Here is a 27,121-nt window from a genome sequence, read left to right on the forward strand (position 1 = left end):
AGAGAGAAAGCTTCCTCATCGTCCCTCTTCCTTCTCTCATATACACATCTGGTTAGCAACCTGGGCTCCTGAAATGTTTACAGTGAGTGGGAAAGCACACCTTGGTTACTGGATCCAACCTCAAAACACAACATTTCTTAATCGGGAAGAACAACGGATACATTGTTAATACACTCTAGGAAATTGCAGTTCTGCAATTTCATAGCTTTCCTTCCAACAATAATCTTCAGTGAAGATTATAATTACTTTTGAAAAACAAGAAACTTCTGCCCTCAAATTAGGACCTCCATAAGTAAGGAAACCACGTAATGAAATTAATATTCTGTTCCAGTATTTTAAAATATCCCAAAGTCCATGAGAAAGTTGGCCCAGCAAAATCTTCCATCTTAGTTGTTCTGTGTCTCATTCTTTGGGAACAAGGCAATGTTAAATGCAATAAAGCAGATGTGTGCAAAAAATACTTCTCTTAAGGAGTCAAGGGAGTAATGATGGGTTTTATACATTTCAAAATGTATACACAAAATGTATACACAAAATGTATACCACAAATGTAAAAATATACAAGAGAGAAGAGATATTCTACTAGGTGGGGACAACATTTGAGTCACATAAGCATCTTCTGTGTTTACTTACATAGCCATCTAAGGCCCATTTGTCATTTTCAAACTTGCTTGCAGAACCCTCTCTAGGATTTTTAATTTGATAGACTTTCAAAAGCAAATGGGCTTCCTCTTTCTTGTAAACGCCTGCAAAGAAAATTATAGAAAGTGCATTTTAAAACATGTTCACTCTGTGTATTTTTAGACTGAACAAAATATTAATCTTTTCTGTAGATGATGTAAAATATTTAGCTAGCTTAAACTTCTTTTACATAAAAAACTACGTAATTAGATATTACTGCATTTAAATAAAAGGTGTAATGTATTCCTACAAAGCAGCTTTTAAAGCAATGGTTCACCTCTGAACCAGTTTTTAAAAGTCATACTCAGATTATCATATATTAGCGCCATCAACTGAGATATGAACAAGCATTTTGGCCTAGCATGCAGCCCCTTCACGTGAGCAATGAAAAGGCAAACCAACCAGGAAACCTTCCATTAACAACAGTTTTTCCTCTCTCCCTTTAAACACGCACCTGTTGCAAACAAAGCAGTATGGCCATTCCAAATCTTTTGTAGACACAAATGTTATTTAACATGTCATTATGTATAACTTCCCTGTTAGCATATTGAGGACAAATAAAGATGTCTGGAGGGGCCCATATTGTCCCTCAGTTGGTAATTAATGTAAGTTCAATGTGTGCATTAACTTGCAAATGTGCACAGAACTTTTAAGAGTCTGTTTGATATATATTTTTTATGTTTCAATTGCTAGATCTGATCATAAAACCATGCTACGGAAAAGACTATGTTTTGAATTAGAAGTAACTACGGGATAGATTTTGTTTATCAAAATAATTTGTGGGAGTAAGATATATAGAGGTTTATTTTTACAAAGCATTGGCATGGAAAAACTTAGCAAAATGGCACAAACTTTGCATGTAAAGAAATATTATTATATTTACATCAGCAACAAAATGTCAATGTCCCCTAAGTGCCAGGTATCAAAGGGGAAGGGTGGTGACTACAGGATGGGATTTCTTCTACAGGTTAATAGAGGTAGCAAACGACAATAATTTTAATTGAAACCTATTTCATTCATCAGATTCAGCTGCAAGCAACCAGATCATTTCTAAGTGTCGTGTCACAATATAAGGCTTTCTAGTAGTATATATAGATCTCTTCTTCTACCTTACACATGCTACATGTAAATCGAAACAGGTAGGAACATGTCTCCGAAACCTTGATTGCAGCTTCAAAATGGAATTTCAAGCCTCACCTGATAGCTTGAGCTGTGTGCTAGATGCTTCAATGAATGTAGCATTCACTTTGCTGCTTGTAGCATTGAACCAGTCAACGGTTAGAGTTGCAGGTTGTCTTTTCCCTTGATGCTCATAAAAACCTTTCCACAGTGAATTTATAAAAAATACATCTGAAGGAACTGGAGAAAAGATGAACAAAGAAGTAAATCACTACAACAAAATGCAAGCAGATGTGTCTCTCTACTTCTTTGCGTATTCATTATTTAGTTCACTATTAGAGGGTCCACACATTGTTTCAAAACCTTTGTTGTATTGAAATATTTATAGTATCAATGATAATAGAGTATACGAACTTATGGTGAATCTTTATGCATAGTGACATCTTCCTGCTGCAGTTGAAGTCCAAAGCAAATTGCTTTGGATCTCTCACTTCAGCTTCTCCAGAAATACATGAGAGAAAACATATCCTCTTTATTACCAATGGATTTAGGATCATACGTTGGAACAATAATGAAATGATCAGTTGGTCGTAATGCAAGTTGTATTACTAAGAGAAACACTCCTTACTGTCCTTTAGAACAAATTCAAGGCAGTTTGAGTGTACTCTTGACGGAAGTTATACATGCCTAAGTGTCTCATTGACTTCAGTTAGATGAACGCATGAAAAACTAGGCAGAGATTTGCAGATAAAACTTGCAGATTTCTATATTGCTTTCTCAGTCCCCCACCCCCTAATTCCCATATTTTTTGTGAAGATGTAAGATACATGGACCTCCATTCTGCATGTTCAAAGACTGACAATTGCCATGTGTATCATTATGCCATTTCCTTCATTTTCTAGTACAGTGGTGCCCCGCAAGACGAACGCCTCGCAAGACGGAAAACCCTCTAGACGAAAGGGTTTTCCGTTTTGGAGGCGCTTCGCAAAATGAATTTCCCTATGGGGTTGCTTTGCAAGACGGAAAAATCTTGCGAGTCCCCGCGGTTTCCCCCCCACTTTTTCGCCCTTTTCCTAAGCCGCTAAGCCGCTTAACAGCTGATCCGCTGATAAGCCGCTTAACAGCTGATCGCTAGAAGCCGCTAGACCGCTGTAGCGCTAATCCGCTAAGCTGTCAATGGGCTTGCTTCGCAAGACAAAAAAACCGCTAGACGAAGAGAATCGCGGAACGGATTCTTTTCGTCTTGTGAGGCACCACTGTACAGCAGATGAAAATACCATACATCCGATGTCAATGACATAGTAGTTTGTAATATACTTGTCCATGCAAAACTCTCCCTGTTTGACACAGAGGCAGATTAAGAGGCGCACAACCATTTCAGCTGCACTGGCTGCAGAGCCTCAAGGGGCACCCCAAATACGATATAGAATGGAGGGCGAGCGTTAGTGAGGTGCCAAATTTTGGTGTCGCACAGGGAGTCTCTGAAATTTGAGACTGCAAGGTCTGCCACTGTTGGATTTCACAATGTAAGTGCATGGAAGTGATCGACCCCAAACTTCATCTCATGGAGGTGATGAAAGGATATTTACTAATCTTGTACACCTCTTCAACACCTTCTTTCCTCCCAGGTTTTGATGGGGTTTTTCGGATGGGTCATCCACCAGCATGCCCTCCCCCCCCCCAAATGCCCCTGTTTACCCCTACAGAAGGCAGAGCTCCAAAATTAGATGGTCCAAGCACTTGGAATGCCATGTGGGTTGGGAAGGGGGATTCAACATCTGTTTCCTCCCAGCCCCTTTAGTTCTAAGCTCTTTTTCCAGCCTTCATGATGATGATCTGGTGTTTCTTTTGCCCCTGGGAATGTCCTCCCAGGGGCAATAGAATTGCAGCCTTTATGGCTTTTCACTTAAATACCTGCATTTCTTAATGTACAATTTTGTTACTTTTTTGGGAGCCAAAAATTGTGCTAGGCTATTCAGAATGTCTGAAAGTCAGAGTATAAACGAATTTCGATCTGCACTCCAGTCTGGGAGGTGTGTATCAGGTCAGCTCATATAAGAATTCATAAAGATTGAATTTCTCAAGCATCCCTACTGAAGCGCTAGGTGTCATTTGGCAATGAACTACTGAGATGCTTCAGATGCTACTTGCCTTTACCAGTAAGTTTCCTACGGTAGTTTTACTGTTTCCTGTTTGACAAGCCTTAGGGATTAGTGATGAATCATTGCTTATTAGTCAGCTTCTGTTTCCCATGGGAGGGGTTTTAATTACCGGCTTCCTTTAATTGTTTATTTTATTTCTTATCTAGCAAAATAGCAACATTTCATTATAAGGGGGGAGGGAATGAGAGGAAACCAGCAATTAACTCACACATGAACAAAAGCTGACTTATTAAGAGGCAATACACCACTAATCCCCTCAAGCTGTGCTGAACAGGAATCAATAAAAGGGACAGAAAGAGGAAACCACTAATTACAGTTGTAGGAGAACCTTTGCTGAACAGGATTCATTTTTGAAGGAAAACATTGTGGAATGATCTTCAGGAACAGCACAGCTGTGTAACACAGCATCACATTAAATGCACTTTGTACCATCATTTTATTACCATTTGAAGTTGACTGCATTAAAAACATTGCCTCAGCAGCATTAAAAAATCTCGTATGGAAGTTACTGAGGTATAAAATAAAGCTACAGAAATTGGTGTGAAATATTCTAAGGATTCTGAGGTAGGCTCCACATGTTAAATTTTCCCTGTGCCCAAGTACACTTAGAACTGCATTAGGAAAACTGCAGGGGATAACCCACACTAGCAATGTGACAAAATTAAGCGAGTAGTGGCTCTCCACCAGGCAAGGTCATCATACACAAGTCCAAACTGAGAAGAGACAAGCTCCCTATTGTGCGGATGCACATTTCCCAACTTAAGGAAATTTTGCTATTCTTGTTTCCGGCCTTCAATCGCAGAGCAAAACACACATCTGGTGTGTTATATGGGACCTGATAGGTCAGTAGCTAAGTTAGGGAAATGTATTTTATTTATTTATAATCATTTCTACCCTATTTTTCCTTTATAAGGAGAGCTGAGGAGGATAAAATACTAGGAACACTCTAAAATGAAAACAACAAAAGCAGTAAAATTCACAGCGGCCCAAATCATTAGAAGGGCCTGAAAACCTGACATCAAACAGCAATCTAGGTCCTATAAGTAAAATGAAGTAGCTCTTCCACTCATCACAGTAGAAGGAGAGGTAAGTTTGCAGGGTTTCTCCATCAGCGGAGCTGAGAGACCAGAAACTTTTCTCTTTTTCTCCTTGAGGTTTCACCAGCTGGTCATTTCAGTAAGTTTGCAGCTAAGAGCTAGCATTAAGACTGGGACCATATTATTATTATTTGGCTGAAGAACAGGGGGGGAAATAGATAAATAAAGGACAGCTGTTCCCTGGTTGCTCTGATACACTTGCATGGGAAGAAAGAACAGCCTGCTGGATCAGGCGATTGACACATCTAATCCAGCAACCTCAGCATCACAGAGTGGCCAACCAGATGTCTGCTGGAAGCTCAGTTTATGTGCAACTGTGATTTCTGCACTTGCAATTCCCAACAGCTGGGAAATCTTGTTACAAAGTTTCATACGGTCACTATTTGAATAAAACATACAAATTCGGGTTTCACAATTAAAGAGGATTTGGTGATCTTGTGCAATAAACTTGCTTCAGATCAGACTTTTTTGTGGGCAGGAAAGTGATGAGAAAATGCACTGGAAAGTGTGGGATAGCAATTTCCCGATGTAAAGTCATATAACCTCCCTCAAGCAAATCAGAACGGGCACTCGAGAAAGAACCAATATTGTACAACCTCCCCGTAAAGTTTGTGCAAACATATCCCGATGTAACAATTAAATTGTGCACAAGAGGTAGGGGGTGGGGAAGAAATTAGATTTTGCTCGCATTTGGAAGAGGAACTACCTAATTTGCACTTTGTGAACAAAAACACTGCTATCCTTCAAAATTCACATTTCTGTGAATTTTGTGGTGCAGTTCTCCAACCAATGTGTAGAAAAAGTGATATATGCACACTTTTCACCAATACACCAGTGGCATTTACATATGAAAAGCCACATTATGTTAGGGAAAGTTACCTGCAAAAATGTGTATTAATCAAAAGTGTTTACAATAATGTGTTTATTACATAAAAATTCTCACTAAAATGCTGACGAACTTTTGTGAGGGGTTTAAAAAAACGACTCATTTGCTAATTGCTTCAGAAATGTGGAGAACTAAAATTAAAGATTCAAAAATGAGAAAGTAAGAGGAACCAAAATCCCTATCAGGGCATCCTAAGCATAATAAAACTTCTATTATTTCATTCAAAGAATATGTATGGGCATCAAGTATGGAGGGGTCATGGGGCCAGACACCTTTTAAGAAAGGTCTGAAGAGGAGATTCTCTGCATATTCAGATGGTTGCACTTAGATCTTTCAGATACTTTGGATCTTTCTACAGGAGCATTAGGGTGGGATGGGGACAGAAGAGGCAGAGCGGTCATACACAGCCCTATCTCCAAGCCATAGAAATTCTAGGAATGCGTGAGCAAAGCTAGGATCTGGTAGATGATCCTTATTCATCATTTTGCAGAGATAAAAGCAAAACTTCCAGGAAAACAGGGATATCAACAAATTCTATATCAAAAATTGATTGTGCACTGTACAGTGATACCTCGGGTTAAGTACTTAATTTGTTCTGGAGGTCCGTTCTTAACCTGAAACTGTTCTTAACCTGAAGCACCACTTTAGCTAATGGGGCTTCCAGCTGCTTCCGTACCGCTGGAGCATGATTTCTGTTCTCATCCTGAAGCAAAGTTCTTAACCTGAGGTACTATTTCTGGGCTAGCGGAGTCTGTAACCTGAAGCGTATGTAACCTGAAGTGTAAGTAACCCAAGGTACCACTGTATCTCAAAATCAGCTCATAAATGACCTCAGATGACAAAAGCGTTGACTTTGAGACATAGGAAACACACTTTGCATGTAAGACTGTTTAAATAAATACATGCTGCACATTCAACACTAGAGACACACTGCAGAGACTGCAAGACTGTGACACAAACCGAGAAACGACGACTTGCACGGTTGTTCCCTACCCTACTCATTTGACTAAATTTATGCAGTGAGAAAAAGATTCAACTACAGTAGTGTGGTAGTTAATAACTATTAATGAGTGCACAATGAATTACTCCACAACAAATTTGCTCAGATGGAAGTTTAAAATTTTATACAACTTGGTATAGTAGAAAGGAGATTCATACATTCAATGAGGGCACTATTGAGCCAACATGATGGAGGGGCACAAATTATTCCCTTCCTTCACTCAGGATCTCCCCTCCACCACTTCAGTGTGAACTGAGACCTTTGTATGGACAACCAGGTTGAACAAGGTGTCAATGCAAGGGAGCACTTATGAGGAGTACAGTTTGCACTGCAAAGCATCTGCACAGCAGAAAGAAAATGAGAGCTACTCTTCTACTATGTTGTTGAAGCTCGGGCCCCAGCTGAATGTATGAACTGTAGCAGAGAAAAATAGAACCATATATATATTTGCTTTTCAGGTAGTCTAGTCATTAGAATTAGGCAGTGCCTAATTCTTATATGCACTCATTTCCTACGGTGATGGTCTACTGAACTCTGCAGAACTGGTGTATCTCCATGGTTATTGCACAAACACACTTGAGCAGAGCCAAGCACTTCTCCCCCTAGGAACCAGTGTAAATTTCACTTAATGTGCTGCAAGTTATATTTGGGGGAAATCAAGTGAACTGAGCTTGATGATGGGCTGGATCTAAACAATTTTGAGCAAAAGGAAAACAAGTGGCCCTTGGGAGCAAAAGGAAAACTCTTGCATACAAGAGTTCACACAGTGTCAGAATAGGGAGCCTATGTTGCTTCCTTTTGCGCAAGCAGAACAACACCTTGGGATTTTATTTCATTTGCGGTGTCCTAGCACAAGGTGCTAGGGACGCGGGTGGCGCTGTGGGTTAAACCACAGAGCCTAGGACTTGCCGATCAGAAGGTCGGCGGTTCGAATCCCCGTGACTGGGTGAGCTCCCATTGCTCAGTCCCTGCTCCTGCCAACCTAGAAGTTTAAAAGCATATCAGAGTGCAAGTAGATAAATAGGTACCACTCCGGTGGGAAGGTAAACGGCGTTTCCGTGCGCTGCTCTGGTTTGCCAGAAGCGGCTTAGTCATGCTGGCCACATGACCCGGAAGCTGTATGCCGGCTCCCTCGGCCAATAAAGTGAGATGAGCGCCGCAACCCCAAAGTCGGCCACGACTGGACCTAATGGTCAGGGGTCCCTTTACTTTTTACCTTTAGCACAAGGTGCATAACGAAAGTCACACAAATTGAATACATTTTCTGCATATAGAATGGATCCAAGTTTATGTCAGCAATAACTATCTTAATGAAACTGCTCACGGGGGTGGTGGTATTTAACACAGATTGAAATCTAGGTAGTTTTTGTTGTTTTCAGCATAAAAAGGGTGGCACAGCCAATCACAACTTCTAATGTGAACTACCTATATATTACATGTGTCTGCTAACATGTTTTTGTCCCATCCACATTCACATTTTTAGGTTATACAATGTGTGGAGTCGCCCCAAGTCTGTGTTACACGGAACTAGTCTGAGGACGTGCCACTTTCTTCTTCCTCCATTTAGGAGACAGGTAAAGTGTCAACTCTACCATTTGCTTTGAAAAGTGGTTTACCCATTGCAATTGTAACAAAATGTGCCTACAAGTGCTGTGAGTTTAACATTTACTCATATAAAGCTAAGCAACTTTAAGCAGATTTAGGCAAAAGTTTAAACTTCATTTCCAAATCTAAATTTTAGAATACATTTTTTTTATTGTGAACTTGAACATTCATAAGATGAAAATGAAATAGATTTTACCTGAAATCTCAGTATAATGCAATTCTACTTTCATTATAAGGCTCTCCATTATAGTGCACTGTCTGATATAAAGCAACTTTATCTAGGACCTTGTGTTTAATATGTAAAATTACTCTTTTGGTATTGGCCTAGTTCTCACTGAAACAAGAATGTATGGGTTGTACTACCTCAGATTGCAGGTGGAGATGCATATGATTGAGGGTATAAGTGTATTTTAGGAATGCTTGGGAATTATTATTATTTGGGGGGGAGGGGAGTAATCTTAATCCCAAAGACAACACAACTGACCTGGAGCCCTTAAATGCACTTGTGAATGAGAATGCCGAAATCTACTCTTCTCTTACTTAGGGCCCATGTTCCATGGCCTACCTTTTAAAAACTGGTTCTACATACTTGGAATGAACACGAAGAATAGCAGTTGTTGAATGCCTTGAAAATCAGTCTGAAAATACCTACAAGGGGATTTGATGTACTATCCCTCTTCTGAACTTGATAGGGGTGAGGGGTGGGGAGATACCTGCCCCTATGTACCCTTCCATGAAAACATTCCCCCCCCCATACAGTGTCAAAGGAGGGATGGCATGTCATCACAGCCTGTCATCCCAAGGACTTTTGAGGCCATTTTGCAAGCCATGTTGGCATCTGCTGTGCTTTCTAGCCATGTCAAGTGGCTAGAACATGTTAAATAATGGAGGGAGGGTGGTGAAAAGCCAACTCTTGGACCACCTGGTAAAGGTAGGATTTTTTTTAAATACCATACGTAGATGGAATGGATCAGTCTTCATATTGGCCATGTGTGAAATTGACACGAAACAAATTTAGTCCATTTGTGTCCATTCTCTCCACACAGGAAACTATAATGGAGCATTAGAATCCTTCGTTTTCTATGTGGATACATTTTTTCTTATGGAGTGGTATTCAATCATATGAACCCCGACCTGTAGCCTATAGTAGTATAACCCAGACACTGATTTACTGTCTCCATGAAAGCTAAGTCATACAAACATCTTCGATTCGATTATGCCACATAAGAGGACATTGTATTAAAGGCTATATATATATATATATATATATATATATATATATATATATACGCACAGAGAGAGAGAGACAGAGAGAGAGTTGTGTCATGACCAATTTCGGACAGCAATTTTTATATGCCAGTACTTTCGTGAAATTGTTTCGTTTTGTCATTTGTAATGAAATGATTCATTTGAAAGTTAGAAAGAATTTTGCTGTATGAGAAACACTGGACTAGAGAGCGATTTAATGTATTTAGTTCTAAAACTGTTCTCGTATACAAACCTGGAGTTTTAGTTATTGTTTCATTAACTTCTCTCACTCCTTTACCTACAAGTAAAAAGACAAATTATCATTTTTATGAACATACTGAGTTATGTATAGAATGTTGATACATCATTCTTGATTGAGGCAATTGTATGTTCTCCAATACGCCTACCATTTATAGCAGAAGTAAAATCTATATTACATATCCAAGCAGTTATAATTCTACACACTCATCAGAGAGGGGGGAAAAGATTGAGATGGAAATCTCCAGGGAGTCCATTTGTATTGTGGCAAGCTTGCTGATTGCAGAAATAATTACTGCACTCATTTCTAAAAAATGATTAGTTTTATATCAGCTACAGTGTTGTAAAAGAGAGCCTTATATTGGTGACAAAGATGTTGCACCTGTATGTCCATCATTATTATTACATATATACATACCTGTAACCTACAATTAAATTATACTGAACTAATTGTATAATGCCCCAGGAACTGCCAAGACAATGACAACGCTTCATAATACATGCCAGCTGTGGTGGATAAATTTTTGGCATGTGTGCTATATTACAGAGTGGTACTTAAGTGTGCACTGCAATGCATACATGGCCACCAGGTATAGGGGTGACGTTGCCACTAATCTACTAATAACACAATCCTAGGCATAATCACTCTGAAGTAGGTCCCATTGTACCCACTTGGGCTTACACCCTACTAAGTGTGTTGCAGATTCCAGCCCAAGACTAGAATGGAGAGAGGGGCAAGGGGCAGTTCAATAGAGGGAAGCAGGCAGATCTGCAAGCCTGATTCTGTTCCCTAGGCAGATCCTAGGCTTTCATCTGCCTTTGATACTTGTGACACCCATAGTTTGCCTAATAGTTTTAGGATTGTTCAGCAGAAAGCTTGAATTCTGAAATGCATCTCAGATTGTTCCATCAGAATCTATTAATTTATTGATATATCTGCTGTGTAAGAATGCTGTCTGAGAAATTAAATCTTATAGGGGCGTTTGTTCAGGTTGGTTTTAGGCACATTGTTAAACGGCAAGGAGCAGAGCTCATTCTCAAAGAAGTTGAATTAGGTAATGTTACAGGGTTGAAGACCCATGGGCAAATTTTGACCAGGGTGTCACAAAATCTATCTTTTTGTTGTGCTGCTAATTCTTACTAGAATGAGACATGTAGATTGTTTATAAAAGAAACATGTAGATTTATACAAAAACATTGTTTTTCATATAAATGAAAAACAAAAAAAATACATATTTATTTGATCCGGTATTCTTGCAGGACCCACCAATCATTTCATAATTTGACATCTTTAATACTATATATACATTAAACACTAAAAGACAACACATGAAAAACTGTAAGACTGTGACATAGACTGAGATTAAGGGAAGCTTAGTTGCAACACCCCCCACCCCCACCCCATTCAAGCCCAACCTAGCTATGTTTGATATATAGGAGAGTGCTACTTACTTGTCATTCTTCCTTGAGAGGGTGGGGACACACCATGTAATTCATAAGATGGTCACGCAGAGTGTCCATCTGACCTGACAGGAAACTATAGCAAGTAGCGTCAAGAGTTGTGGAGACCTTCCTCCAACCAAGTCTGAGAGACAAGTCGGGCTATATCATGCCAGAGGGAGGCTAAATCATATAGAGTTCAGCTTCTCCTCATTTCTAAGGGCAAGTCCCATTTTTAAGACTGCTGCACAAAGACGAGGCAACACACATTTGTTGCATTATGAGAAATTCCTGAAGAAGTATAAGCACACACTGACTCATAAGAGGCTACCCTTCAAGAGATACAGCAGGTGCCAAGATGCCGTGTTTAACCTCCAACTGAACCCTAAATCAGAAACACTGTGAAGCACAAATGATTTTGGAAGATAAAAACACAGAAAGCTGAGGGCAAAATAAACATCACATGCAATTGTATGAAACTTTGTCCCAATATCTGCTTGTTTTACATGGCCTTTGTCTACTATTGATGATAAAGGACTAAAGAGTAGTGGTTACGCCATATTTAATCCACTGGAAGGGTCAGGGGACATGAGGTAATTCAATCAGAAATCACTGCAACCTTTCAGGCTTTTTAAAAATAATAATAATAATAATAATAATAATAATAATAATAATAATAATAATAAATCAATATGCCACCAGTTGCATGGAGAGAAATGCTCTCACCACCCACATCATAATGATTGGAAGGAGAAAATACATAGATACATATTGCACAAAACAACAAATATTTTCCTTTAGAAACGTGGAACAAATCCCTGCCCAAGGACAAGCAAGATCCTTGTCTGCTGCAGGCAGACGCCTTTCAAGTAAAGGTATGCCAAATCTGTATCTTGGGTTGCATTTCCACTTGTACAGCTGTAAAGCCCCTTCATTTTTTCTAACAGTACTTTTAACTGAAAAGTTCTATACACAAGAAGTGAATGGAGATTGGTTTGTTTGGGATCTTCAGTGAGCAATGCCCCATGGACTAGGTCAGGGACAAAACAATTCTCTGGAGACTTAAAAAAACCCAGCCTTTAGGAATCAGAGATTAATGTCCAAGAGTGACAAAAAGAAGAGAAACACTTTCAATATTCATACGTATTTCGGCTGTTTGAAGAAAGGTCGTCCCTTGTCAAAAGAAATCATAACTCGGGGCAATTCAGCTCAGCATACAGCCTCTAAATGAGATATCTAGCAGATTTCTAGCACTGCCCCACTGCGTGCAGTGGATATGGATGTTTTAACACATTTCAAGGGAAAGTCAGGATGAATATCAGGGGTTGTCACTGTTTCCTATAGGAAAGCACAATCTGAAAGAAAGTCTAGCCTTGATTTTAAGACTTGATTCTGCCTCATGGATAATGGGGGAGTAAGCAGGGGTGTGTTTGTAGGTATTGATAAGGTCGCAAATTCCATCCTGGCCACTCAATTACATGGTAGAAATGCTCACTGGCACTTTGAAGGTTGATGTGTGGTTGAAGTTGAGAAGTGGCTACTGGATATCACCAAGGTGCCTCTATGTGTTTTGTGCCTGTAGCACAGGACTGCTGCTCCAGTGGCCAGCCTGCAACTCCTCCAAGGAACTCTTAGGTTCAGAGCAGTTCAGAGCATATGACTGGCTCATTGGAAGCCATGAGGCTAGTTAAAGCAGGGACAAACAGTGTATCTATTTTTGTGTATGAAAGACACCTGGAAATTGTCTCCGTCCTAGCATCGTGATTACAAGAACATACAATTTCAGCATGGTCAGCTACTGCAGATGTTCTGCTAAAGATGTAACAAGGCATAAGGAGATACAGCAGCTCATGCAGGGGAAGAAGTAAATCTGCATCACCAGTACTATGAGCTTTATAAGCTGTGTCTTCCATGGGTGCATTCCCGGAGACACTGCAGGTAAGGGTTCCAGGGTTGGCAAAGCCCTGAGGTGAGGTGAAACTCCCAAATTTGGGCAGAGGGTCAGTGGAGGGGACTGGCAATGTGAGCTGCTGCTGGTTTGCTGGCCACTGGTCCATCTGCTTCTATTCCCCCCCCCCCCGCAAGAGAAGGAAATAATAAGGTTCGCAGCTAAGTGCAAATAAGCAGCCCCATCAGCTTGATAGGCTCTCAACAACTCTTGTAACTGCTTGCCAGAGTTTCCCAAAAGGTAGCCCAGCCCATTCAAGAAGCTGAACACCCACACGCATGACTTGTGGGGCAAAGAAGAAACATATACACTCTTCAGTCTTGAAAATGGCACGTCACTCTCACGGGTTCATTGCTACTTTTATCGTTCTATACATAGGAAAGGGATACTAATGCATATTTTGAAACATAGCAAAATATGCAAAACATAGGCCTGATTCACATCACAGCGCACGTATTTTATTATTATGCGTGAGCTTGGACTTGTTAGAAAGTAGAAAATAATTGAACCATTATTTTCATCAGTAACTTACTTTTACAAACCGGTGACTTTCCTGTCCATTTCATATCTGGCTTACACGTTCGGTGTTCTGATCCACCGGCAAGGAAAAATCCTGGCTGACATGTATACACCAAAGTGTAGCCTAAGGTAGGCAGATCAATTGCTTTCACATCCACATTTACGGGTGTCTCTGGCTGCCTGCAAGCATGAGCTGAAAGTTTGAAAAATATATATATATCAGCAAAGTATATATCCAAATCCAGAAAAATGAAATGAACATGTTGTTACTGTAAGTAAAAATGTAGTCAACTTCCATGTTATGAATAGCTTGGCATGTTTTTTTCTGTGTTGCAGCTGAACATGTTTCTGACCAAGAAGCAATGTGAGGGAGAAATGTAAAAAAAGTTGGACTCGAAGGTATTCAGAACACCTTCTTTCCCGACACATGGAAGATTATTAGGAAGGTAAGAGAGAAAAAGAAAAGGAAAGCTAAACCACACGTCATTGCAAATTAGGCTGTGATCAGTACTATGAATTACTGAGCTGTCTGCTTCACTTCCATTTCAGTGACTCAAAGAACCTTGAAAATTACACAGTGATTTCTGTGCTAAATAAATTCATTATAAACCTCTGCAAAATAAAGGTTCCACAGAAAGATTTTTACTATGCTACACTGGTTGTACAAGCCATTGTAAGTATACTTCTCTTCTTCTTTGTGCTCTGCTCATTCACAGCATCTCAAAGTTAATTTGAAATAAGATAAGAACCTAAGGTCAGTCTTGCTCCACATCAATCTACTTTACTGAATATGCTCTCTGATGTCTTCTTTTTTGTCTTCTAGCTGTCATAAAAAAATCTAAATATATTAATCTTCAAGCATTTCATGCAGAGCCTGGGACATCTGCCTGACACTTAATCACACTTTGACTATAGGGCTAGGGATGGAGGATGCCCCTTTCTGAGGCCAAGAGCCACAGTCACGTCAGCACTGAATTTCTTGGAATGGAACAGAATGACAGGGGGGAAGCAATACTAGAAGAAAAAGCCAGATTGCAATTGTGCATGCAATCACATTACTGCTTTTTTGCAATGCTTTTTCCATGTGCAGCTATGTTATGTTAATGGGGGACAGGAAATCATGAGAAAACTAAACTAAGGAAAGAAATGCATGCACCTGTCTGATAAAAATGTTTGTCTGTGGTGTGTTTACACACACACACAGAGAGAGAGAGAGAGAGAGAGAGAGAGAGAGAGAGAGAGAGAGAAAGAAATTAAGAATTCCTAATGTATTGGTTGCACTTCAGAAACAAGTGTGGGTAATTCAGAACTCCAAAATCCAGGAAGAAAAGCAACTCAGCGTAATTTTTGAAGAACCCAGTCCTTAATCTAAAACAAGACTTCCTTCCCACTTCCACACATCTAAGGGTATATGATAATTATGGCATAGTTGTTGTTGTTTAGTTGTTTAATCATGTCCTACTCTCCGTGACCCCATGGACCAGAGCACGCCAGGCACTCCTGTCTTCCACTGCCTGCTGCAGCTTGGTCAAACTCATGTTAGTAGCTTCAAGAACACTGTCCAAACATCTCATCCTCTGTCATCCCCTTCTCCCCTTCCCAACATCAGGGTCTTTTCCAGGGAGTCTTCTCTTCTCATGAGGTGGCCAAAGTATTGGAGCCTCATCTTAAGAATCTGTCCTTCCAGTGAGCACTCAGGGCTGATTTCCTTAAGAATGGATAGGTTTGATCTTCTTGCAGTCCATGAGACTCTCAAGATTCTCCTCCAGCACCATAACTCAAAAGCATCAGCCTTCTTTATGGTCCAGCTCTCACTGGTCCAGAAATCTCCCATCACATAAGAGGACATGTACATGTTAGCAAATGCAACATGTACACAAGCCCTGAGCCCTGAGACCTTGTGTCAGGTATTGAAAATGAAGTTTTTATTTTACCATCCTGTCTCATCATCATCATCATCATCATCAAATATTTTAAAAAAGATACATAACTGAAGTAGTTAACATTTGTTACTTACAAATGCATTCGGGCTGTATGCCACTCCACGTTAGATTTGCAAGACAAGTGCGTGTAGTTGACCCCTGCACGTGATAACCCTTCCTACATCTGAAAAAGACTCTGCTCCCAACCTAAAGAATTAAAAAGAAAATTTAAAAGGAGAAATAACAACAATAGAACACATAATATTCATCTCTTTGCCACAACACGAAATAACACTTTGGACATTTCCCTTCTTTTCCTTTTCCAATCAAGTCAATGAATACAGCGAGTTTCCATGGAGAAGAACACCAAACGCTTGGCACACATTACCTCTCTCCCCATTTTGTCGGTGTTTCGTGAAAACAGCTCGGTCCTCTGTGAACTGGCATGTGTGACAAACACAGTGACTGTATTCCTCAATGTGAATATTCTTTTTGTTTTGTTTTAAAATATAAATTCTACTTTTTCGCTTTAAGGGCTGCTAAGTACGTCAGCTTATCCTACTCTTCAACTATAGCTTTAACTAATTAATGTGAAAGAGTGAGAAAGCTTTCCTTCAAGACTGATTGGCTCAGGAGAAGAAACCCTGGCAAAAAGTTGTCCTTTTCCCACATAGATAGAGCCCTTGGTAAATCACCCAACAGTCAAAGTTGCAAACATGTCGTTTTCAATTGACCAGTAACTGTATATGTGAGTTTGTGCATTCAATATTCAGTTTTGCACTAGTAAGAAAATAATACAGCAAACCTCCTCACTCAGGAGAAAAATGGGGTAAGAGAAGATAGATAATTGCCCAATCTTTATCATTTAAGGACTGATTATGGTTTTGCAAAGAATGAGGAAATTGGAGTCAAACCACCACAACAGACACGTTGACTTACTGACTTCTTACTGACCTTTACGGTTCACACTGTGGTAGAATTTCACTTGAAACAGTCATAAATATGCAAAATGTTAAGTCAGCTGTGGTGTTTATGTACTTTTGAAACTATTTGTCAATTGCTCTCAAGACAGACCCTCAAGTTACTGCCTTGTGCCTAATTGAGAGATTATATGGAGAGCACACAATCAAGCAGTACATTGACCACTATGCAGGATAATTTCCGTTTCAGTATTTGTGCTGGAGATTCATCACAATTCACCAATTAAATGAAATCACTTGACAAACTATCTGTTGCCGCCCCCCCAAAAAAGATCAAGAATGTTAATTGAGCACCAGCCATTCTGACCATGATCATATTATTCTTATCGTTAAAATAAATACTGGGTGTCCTCCCCCCCCCCCTTTTACTTAAAAATGCTTATGTTATAATCATTGTCAAAGGTTTCAATGTTTCAGGCTGTTCAATGAAATCAACAAGAAGGTTCTCTTGAGAATGCTGGAAGAAGACATTTTAAAATGCATGGGCTGGAAACAACTCGGCACAAAACCCTAGGTTTCTAGCAGACCAAGATTGGTGCTCCTAAAGCACCATGTGCAAACAGGTACTCTAAATGTAACAGCACCAAAAAAATTACCTCATAGCCTCTAGAACTATTCTGTATTCCATAATGGGGTGTACCAGGATCCGGGCAACTGTTGTGAGCAGGATCTGCAATTGAAAACAGAAGTGAGTAGGGAATTCATAAGGAGCCTGTTATGCAGAAATACGTTATATAAGTCTCCCAGAGCACCTAACATACGATCAGTAAAAAGAAAACTTACATTCTACAATATATAACACAAAAGGGAACAAAGTTTTTGGCCCCATTGAAATGTAGTTCTGGAGGTATCACTTGATTTTCTGTAAAGGGTTACCTTTTCTCTTTAGGAGTGAATGGCAAAGTGCTAAACTTAGTCCACTCCTTGCATAGTGTTTTTGTGTGCAGGGGAACGCAAAGGCTCCTTGCCATACCCAAGCCTCTCATGCACAATGTCCACCATAATGATAGGCATTTTGCTAAGTTGTAGTAATTTCCAATGCACAGTATTTGTAACCTTATAATCCAGAAAAAAATAGGATCTGCTACTTCCTATTTCTAGCCTGATTTTACTTCCTATTTCTAGCCTGCTACTTCCTATTTTCTAGCCTGATTTTTCAATCCTAGGCAGCCACTTTAATCATGTTGTCAGTGGAATATATAATGGACTTATTTACAAAGCAAATCTTACAGGCTTCAGAACTCAGACAGATGAGAGCGTAACACATGACTTATATACAAAAAAGTGTACTTCAGCAATCAAGGGACTTTTAACTTCATCAGCAGCTTGACTGTGCATCTGCTAATGGGTAAATGAAACAATATCCCACCAAAGGAATATATATATATAGAGAGAGAGAGAGAGAGAGAGAGAGAGAGAGAGAGAGTCTGTGTGTGTGTGTGTGTGTGTGTGTGTGTGTGTGTGTGTGTGTGTGTGCAGGAACTGACTTACAGCTGCAGTGGCTGAATAAAAGTAGCAAGGAAAAATTAGACAGTGTCACCTTTGGGGAAGTGCTGTTTACAAAGGATCATTGTTACTCTAAAAACATCTCAGCTCAGATTATGAAATTCAAAATTGGATTTACTACCTCAGCATCCCATCTCCCTGCGATGATAAATGTTCAAACATGGTTTTGTGGTTCGGTGCTGCCTACTAAAAGCAAATTACACACACATACAGAAATACGATGTGGTGTAAAAAAAAATCCTGAATGTTACCATCTTGTGAGCTCCTCCAGAATGGTGCCCCCAGCAAAACTCTACAGACACTATTAGGCAATAATTCCACCTATTGAAAAGTTGCTTTCTTTTTTAACTACTAGTAACTGGCTGATGTGCTTCCAGCAGCCACTGAAGGCAAGCTTTAGCAAATTGCCAGTGGCCTCAGCGGGCAACTGTGGTGGACAGGTTTCAAGCACCAGGAAGTGACAATGAAGGCTGAGGTAGGGAAAACCTGTGTCAGCTCCATGCGAGCATCAAATGTTCACACTAGGGCCAATCCTTCTCCCCACCCCTGTGTCCTGGTGCTTAAACGAAAAGAAGGGAACTCTGCCTCCTCTTTCAGTTGCCACAGAGTGACTTGCAAGCCGGTTCCCTTGGTGGACTCCCTCACTGGCTTTGACTGTGCTACTTTAATACAAGATATTCATTAACTCTCTAAACATCAAATGAAACCATGAAGTGTTAATACTGTTTCATTTTAAAGACCTTTATGGTCTCAGTGATGTGCTAGTGAAGTTAAGAGCTCTACAGGAGATTAACATGGCTGCTAAAGCAGCCTTAAGGGTTGCAGCTGCTCAGGTGGAGAGGAAGAAAAATAAGATTCTTTTAACCGCGCAAAACTATTTCAAAAGGGGAAAAGATCAGTCACAGAGTGGAATTATTACTTTAAATGGATGGTGCTCCATCGCCAGGATTTCCTTTAACCCGAGAGCACTGGATCAGTTTAGCACCACCAACATAAAAATCAAACTCTACCCGTAGAGACAAGGTCACCTAACTGTACAGGACTGAGTTACTTGTCATTAATGTGGCATTATTTGTGAGATGGAGAAGGCAGTGGAATTGCTCTGTCTTATTGTGAAAGCTGACTGACTTTTACCCTTGCCAGGTGGGCAGACAAGAGAAGATGCGGGAGGCTGAGAAATTCCCAGCCTGGGAAATTACAGAGATGAAGAAAAACGATGGATGAAAAATGCCTGAAAGCAAAATTCTATGCTCTCGGATAAAAGGGGCTGTTTGGGAGAGGAGGGGGGAAAGGAGTAAGCAATGTGAGAACTGAGCACAGTCCCCAAAAGAGAATATATTGTCTCAGAAAGGAAATTATAAAAGTTATCCTAGCATAAATGCTGAATGAATCAAGGAATCTGGAGTAAGGAAAAAGTAAATGGAAAATAAAACAGGGGGCTAGATTCAACTAAATAATTGCACAATGAGTCCCATTCTGTGGTTTTGTGTCAGGCAGCTTATTGGACAATGCGTTAGAACAATTCCTTAAGCTGATCTTAATTAGAATGATTCCTTCTGTCTGCCTAGGAAGCACTTGATTTTTAAATATGAAGGCAATTGATATGGCTGCAGCAAAGCAAAAACCTCCCACAAAAATCCCATGCATCCCCACTGGGGTGAATCCTGACATCAATAGGGTATACAGTGGATGCTCGGGCTGCGAACGTGATCCGTGCGGGAGGCATGTTTGCAACCCACAGCGCTGCGTCTGCGCACACACAGGTTGCGATTCGGCGCTTCTGCGCATGCGCAAAGCGCGATTTAGTGCTTCTGAACATGTGCTGAAACCCGGAAGTATCCTGTTCCGGTACTTCCAGGTTTGGCGCGGGGCACAACCCGAAAATGCGCAACCTGAAGCATCTGTTAGCTGAGGTATGACTGTACAGGTAATTTGCATTTGAATCATGTTGCCCTGATTCTTCAAAATGTGGAAAGTCTGCACGAAGAATCTCAATGGATCAGATGCATTTGATCTTATAAACTGCAGATTTATATGCCATTTTCTAAGCTTCAGCAAATCTTTATGAACACAAAGCTTTTTCCTGATTAAAAAAAAATTAGGACCTTTGATGCTCAAATGGCATCAAATTCACTTGGGCCTGCTTCGTAACAAAAATTATATGAAAGAACACACACGGTTTGGATCCACAGGTGATGAAAATAAACTTCTGTTCACGACCACCTGCATTCCATTGATTATCTATCATCCCATATCATTCCATCAGTCTTAAATTTTCAAGAGTAGATTGGGGGGTGGGTACAAGCAGGGAAGATGTGAGGAGGAGAGTGGGGAAACTTGGCTGATGACTGGAGGTCTGCTCACACTTCACTGGAATACACACACGCACACAGAGAGATTTTATTTCCAGCAGACTACCGGGGAGGTGAATTTATAAATGCAACGTTAAGAACATATGTCTTTTAGAAACTTATGGTGACCTTTTTGCACATTCAAACTGCACATGATGTTAAACACATAAGTAGCAATCCCATTGTGTGCAATTTGAAATATTGGGGAAAGTCAGGGTGCAGTTCCCTCAAGATCACAGCATGTAACAGGGGCAAGTTTTAAATTTTCCCTCCCCAGGAGCAATCTCTATGGCACTTGCCTCCCCGTGCAACAATTAATGTTAGCCAATGGAAGTCCCAACTCCCCCACAATCTACTGCATGAGTGCAGGGTGGGGTTGGGGGCAAATTTCACAGTTGCCTAAGCAATGTGAAACTGCCAAACCTTACAAAGTTGTGATGATTTGCTATGAGGTAGGCAAAAAACCAGGTGGCTAGAGCCAATCCGCCAAATGGAAAAAATTCCTACCAGGCCCCTTGGGCAACCAATCGAGGTCCATAGCAAGGTCAAGTGCTGAGGCAAAGCCTAAAAGGGCGGGCCAAACCACGCCCACCAGCCCGGCTGGCTGGAGTGTGTGACACGGGCCCAGGACTCCAATGACGCAGGGGCCCTGGCCACACCCCTCCTGCGGAAGTGGGAAGTGATTCCTGCTCACAACACCTCCCCTCTGGGAAGAGGATAGGCTTTCCCATCATCCCTGACCACTGGTCCTGCTAGCTAGGGATCATGGGAGTTGTAGGCCAAAAACATCTGGAGGGCCAAGTTTGCCTATGCCAGGATTAAGCCTTAAGTTTATCCCATGCAGAGCAGCTTCTCTCATTTTAGTTTATCTTCAACAGAGTAGGAAACATGTGTGAAGCGGCGCTTAGGCACAGCACAAATAAATAATTGTAGCAATTACCAATGCATGTTGGCTGAATTCCACTCCAACTGCCATCTGCTTGGCATATTCTCCTTGAAGATCCTATTAGTATCAAAGGTGGTCTGCACTGAAAAGATACTTCAGATCTGTAGGTGAAACTTTTGCCACTGAGTCGCCCCTCGGCCGGTGTACCAGGCTCTCCACAAAAGACAGCTATTACAGAAAAAGGGAACATGTTCAATAAAAGGCTTTAAAACTATGTATAGCAAATGCATAGTGAAGTTTTTTGGGGGGAGGGGTGTGAGAGAGAGAGAGAATACAAGTTAGCAGGCACCACACTGCTTATACAATTTACATCGATTTTTCAATGCTAATTTATTGCTATCATCATTTGTTTGCAAGTATTGAATGTCCTGATGTGCCATTAAACACCCCACAAAAGTAACATTAACTGAGATGCCTAATTTACAGATGAGGTACCTAGTGTTGAGAAAGGGCTCCAGCTCCCTTGGCCTGAAAGCAAAATGAGCGCCGCAACCCCATAGTCACATTTGACTGGACTTAACTGTCCAGGGGTCCTTTACCTTTACCTAGTAAGGAGCACACAGAGCCTAAGAAAGGGCAGATTTGGTGGGGAACAGGAACAATGAGAAGGGTGCCAGTTGCATATAATGCGTGCATATGGAATACAGGAAGCCATTCTTGTGGGAGGACATTTCATGGGGCATATTATGGAATATGAAACTACAAGTGAGCTGGTACTTTTTCCCCTTCTAATTTTGTAGCTGAATTATACTCAAACTACCCTTCTTCTTCATCTAAGTATGCTTCGGCAATAAGCGTTTTCCTCATAAGAATTCGAAACAGAATAAGGAAAAGTCAAGACGAGTTAGCTAAGTCAGGAATATCAAATTATCCCAGATCAATGACAAGGCCTTTCCTTGGCTACTTGTTCTCCTTCCCTAAATTATCAATTTTTTTTGCCACTGAGTAGTTTCATGCAAATTTTTTTTAAAAAAAATCATTTTCAAATGTTTAGTTTTTCAGTCTTTGCAGGCTTGATATTGTCTGAAGGCGCATCAGGTCACCACCTAGTTGGAAGCTATGCAGGTCTGGGTCCAATCAGTACTTCAATGAATGACCATATGTATACCAGGAATATGCCACCTTGGTTCCAGGACAGAAGAAAAGTGGAATATAAATGGATGGAAGAAAGAAAGAAAGAAAGAAAGAAAGAAAGAAAGAAAGAAAGAAAGAAAGAAAGAAAGTCTTCTTGGTTCCGTGTTTCCCAGAGTATCTTTTCAGAACATGGACCAATATGTGTTCAGAAGTTCTTGTTTTTTGAAGGCACCATACCTGTGTTACTTGCTCATGTTCTATGCACTCTAAGAATGTGCTAAAAATTCATTGCTCAAGGACTACCTAGTCACATTTAAAGCAATGGTCAAGGGTTATACGTCTGTAAACACTATTACAAACTAGCTATTAAGTCATAAACAATGAAACAACAATAAGACAGCAAATGGATGCTCTATCAAGAAATGTTTTAATTTTCCATAGGAGTAAGCACTTGGGAGATTCAGAATTTAAAAGAAAGGAAAAGCTATGAGCAATGCTGTCACAGGCAAAAAAATGCATGTCACTATTTTCAATATTACATTACTTATTGTGGCATTTCAGAAGCACAAGTACTGCTTGTATTTCCAGTGCCTGGTTGTTGTGCAAAGCAGCATGGGTGCTGCCACCCTACAGCTAATCTTGATCCCCCATGCAACAATATGATGATGATGATGATGATGACGACATCCACATCATTTTAATTATACTCTGTCCATCTGGCTGTGTTTTCCCCCAGCCCAGAACATTCAGTTTCTGGTCCTACATGACAGCATCTCATAGTTCTCCGAAACATGACTATTGCACCATGATTTTTATTTTATCAACAATTTAATCTTAGTAAACTTACGCAGGCACTGTGGGATCTCTCCCCTCCACTCTCCTCGACCTTCACATGACAGGATAGCAGAATTGGAAAGGTGATACCCATCAGCACAACTGTAACTTAGACTTGATCCCCAGTGGAAATCGGAGCCTTCTACTTTTCCATACACCACCTGGGGTGGTGGTCCACATGTGATAGCTAATGAAAACAAAAAAGAAAAGATTTTTATCGGGGGTGGAATGAAAAAACTGAACAAGATGTCTTTATAAGCCTTTGTAAATATGGTGCCACCCAGATGTTTTGGACTACAACTCTTGTTTTATTCTACTTTTTTTCTGAGAACGGTTAAGCTGAGAAACTGTAACTTGAATTTTTGTCAGCTAATTAAAGCCCAAACCTTTGCAGATGGGTTTAGTCTGGTTCCAGGTGCCATCTTTCGTACAGCGTATGGTGGATGCACCAACAGGTTCCATTAGGTACCCTGGGTTGCACTGATAGGTGACCGTCTTATTAAAGGTGAAATCCCTTCCAAAATGGATGCCATTTGATAATTCACCTGGATCTCCACAACTGATCACTAGGGTTAGAACACAAAGAGGAAACATGTTTTATTTTAAAATATAAAAATAATAAAACTATATCTTGCATAAGAGCACATGAAGAAACAGATATAACAACAGACATCACCTGGGGATCTGTATGCAAGTTTACATTTATATTCAGGAAGCCTTTGGCGAACCTCAATGTGACTCCTAAACCAATGAAGTTTTAAAAATGCATTTTTCTGTGTATATCTACGGCAAAGTGGAGGCATGTGCTCCTGAAGTGCAAATATAATCAGGGGCTTCTAACAGTGCATCTATAGCTTCTACCACGCGTAGAAGAAATGTTACCGGATTAGGAGATGTTCTGATCCTCAAAAACGAGTTGTGCTCACAAACTGAAGAAGCCCCCTGTTGCCCAAATCTATGTAAATGTTGCACAAACACACCTGTACAAACTCTAAGTCACATTTCCTGCATTATTATACATTTTGGGAGTTCTACTGCATGTATTTTTCTGATTTACTCTGTAGGTAACACGTCCCCCATTACACAGGCATACACTGTAAATCCCAAATCTGGATTGTTTCCAGTAAAGACTGAAATAACAGAAAGGATAATTTTATAAAACTGCTGTTCCTCAGATTATAAAACTGCTGTTCCTCAGAAGCCATGTTGCTTAATGATAAAAGACGAAACAGTGCCAACAAAGAAGATTTTTGATTGGTATGTGATTTAACATTCACAGATGTATACTGTATTGAGTCAAAAAGGTAATTCACTCAATTTACTTTCATGTATGTTGTTGCAAAAACGTTACAGGTAGGACCAAGAAATTTCTCTGCAGGACAGCCATATAGGTGTGCTTGCAGAAAAATAAGTCTTACAGCACAATCATATTACGCATGTTTACTTGGGAGTATGTCCCAGAATGTCAGCGTAGTTTACTGACTGCAAATATAAGGGTGAGGTAACCTATGGTTGCGAAGCTAAACAAACTTGCTTGGAAGTAAGCTTAATTTTCAATGGAATTTTCTTTCAAACAAACATACTTAGGACCAGGCTCCATATGTGGAGATGAATAAGAGTATAATTTACTGTGCCCTCCTTTTTTGAAGAAAACAATTTCCTTCCTTCTACAAGGATAGCACATCTATTTTCAGTCTTTAAGCATATTGTTAACAGGGCGTCAGTTCCCAACCTGTGCAGTCTGGGGCAGAGCCAGTCCACGTCCCGTTGGCTGTACAGTGTCGTGTAGTTAGTCCTGAAGTCTTGTAACCTTCCCAACAGGCATAAATGACTGAGCTAGAAAATGAAATTCCGTCATTGAAGACTATCTTGCCATTGGCTGGTGTCCCAGGATTGCCACAAGATACAGCTGTCAAAAGTGGGAAAGACAGGGAAAGTAAAATAAAGTAAATTTGATTTCTCCTTTAAACTGACGCAGGACAAACCCTGGGAAACCAAAGCTTTTCAGTTGTTTAGTTTGTGGTGAAGTTATCAAAATAGGCATGCCCTATATTGGGCTTATCTTATCGTTCTACTTCATTATTGGCACAAGGTAACAATATATCCCCTTTGCATGCGTTAGTAAAAATGGGGCACAAAAAGTGAGGGGGAGAAATAATTGAAGGTGGGAGGTAGTCAAAGCACTAGGATGTTTGTTCATAGACATCTCCTCTTAACTATGCATTGAGAGAACTTGCACCAATTTGCCCCCAGAAATAGCTGGGGTGATTTTACAAGGAGAAACCAGTGGTTAGTGTTCAAATGCTAGGTTTTTGCAAAACTGAATTCTCCATTAAAGGGGGAATTCACTTTCCTTGCAGTATTCCTTGAGATTATCTGTTTCAGTTAGACAGCAGTTTGCCTTTCACACAGTCTCATTCCTAATATAATTTGCCCATAAAGGTTACAGCTCCAGCCTATTGTATTGAAAACAGGCTCGAGTACGGTTCCCTGCAAATGGTTTTGCTGTGAAGGGAGAAAAGTGAAGATTCATTCTGTTTCTTGCGATTACAGTTGCCTAAACCTGAGTCATGTCAGGTAAGACTGAGCCAAAAGGTCCTTGAGTGGGATTTTTGATAAATCAGCTTTTCTGTTAAGAGCTTGAAGGTTCAGAAGATTAAATTAACTCAGTCTCCAGGTGGATATTAGACTGGATTAACCACATTGGTAGCAACAGCAATAAAGATATCTGTGTAAGGGAAGAAACCCCTCTTTTGGTGCAAATTGCACATGTATGTGCATGCAGTCACAAATACAATTTGAGCGAATAGGTCACTATCAGTTTAGTCCCAGTTCAGGCATTTAACTGAACTGGCATTTTTCACATCATTCTCCAATCAGTTTTTAATAAAAAAAAAAATTACTTCCTAATATGAATGTAAAACAAAAGAGGGAAAAACCCAACCCATATTAGCTACAGTGTACAACCAGAGACTTTTCTATGTTCTCTTTCGAATTAGTACATAGGATGCTCAAAATGCACTTTGTAGTAACTCATACAACAATGCCCACAGAAACACTGGTATTTAAATGCACAACATCAATTCTATATATGAAAGAACGGTGAAACTTTCTGCTGGTGAAAAACAAGCTGTAAGCTGTGGGAAGATGGATTACTGGCTAGAAAGGAGAACAGGTGCTTATAATAAATTAGAATAGGAGAGGTTCATAATCACTTGTGTATGTGACCTGTGTGTGTACTGAGGGCGTTTTTTTTGGCAGGGAGAAGAAAGGTGAATGAAGGACAAAATGTGAATCCAGATCAAAACTTGCCTGCAGCTCTTATTCTTAACTTATGATACATGCAGGCCTTCTTGGATTCTGTTTCACTTTCCTGAGGCAAATGCCTTCCCACATTGCCTGTGAGCTTAGGAAAGACAATAAACTTTTCATTAAACCACGGGTGAGTAATTGGCAGCCTGTAGCCACATCCAACTTGGAACAATGTCTTTTAAGATATTGTGAGACTATTGGTTGTGTTTTCTTTTTCCTAGCCCTAATGGATG

The 27,121-nt window shown here is 40.2% G+C and overlaps 1 protein-coding gene across 2 annotated transcripts in view; it reads right to left on the reverse strand.

Annotated features, from left to right (window-relative positions):
- CSMD1 (CUB and Sushi multiple domains 1) overlaps positions 1-27,121 on the reverse strand; it is a 355,527-nt gene that overhangs the window by 12,750 nt on the left and 315,656 nt on the right. For both annotated transcript variants that reach the window (XM_081905886.1, XM_081905887.1), the window contains exons 53-62: positions 25,309-25,485; positions 23,963-24,142; positions 23,590-23,763; positions 21,663-21,836; positions 17,462-17,535; positions 15,981-16,092; positions 13,977-14,156; positions 10,052-10,096; positions 1,879-2,040; positions 634-746 (exon numbers count right to left, since the gene is read on the reverse strand). In XM_081905886.1, coding sequence (XP_081762012.1) covers positions 634-746; positions 1,879-2,040; positions 10,052-10,096; positions 13,977-14,156; positions 15,981-16,092; positions 17,462-17,535; positions 21,663-21,836; positions 23,590-23,763; positions 23,963-24,142; positions 25,309-25,485 — 1,391 coding nt within the window. The remainder of the gene's footprint in view (positions 1-633; positions 747-1,878; positions 2,041-10,051; positions 10,097-13,976; positions 14,157-15,980; positions 16,093-17,461; positions 17,536-21,662; positions 21,837-23,589; positions 23,764-23,962; positions 24,143-25,308; positions 25,486-27,121) is intronic.

Source organism: Podarcis melisellensis (genome assembly GCF_964234715.1).
Source record: "Podarcis melisellensis genome assembly, chromosome: 3".
Lineage (NCBI taxonomy): Eukaryota > Metazoa > Chordata > Lepidosauria > Squamata > Lacertidae > Podarcis > Podarcis melisellensis.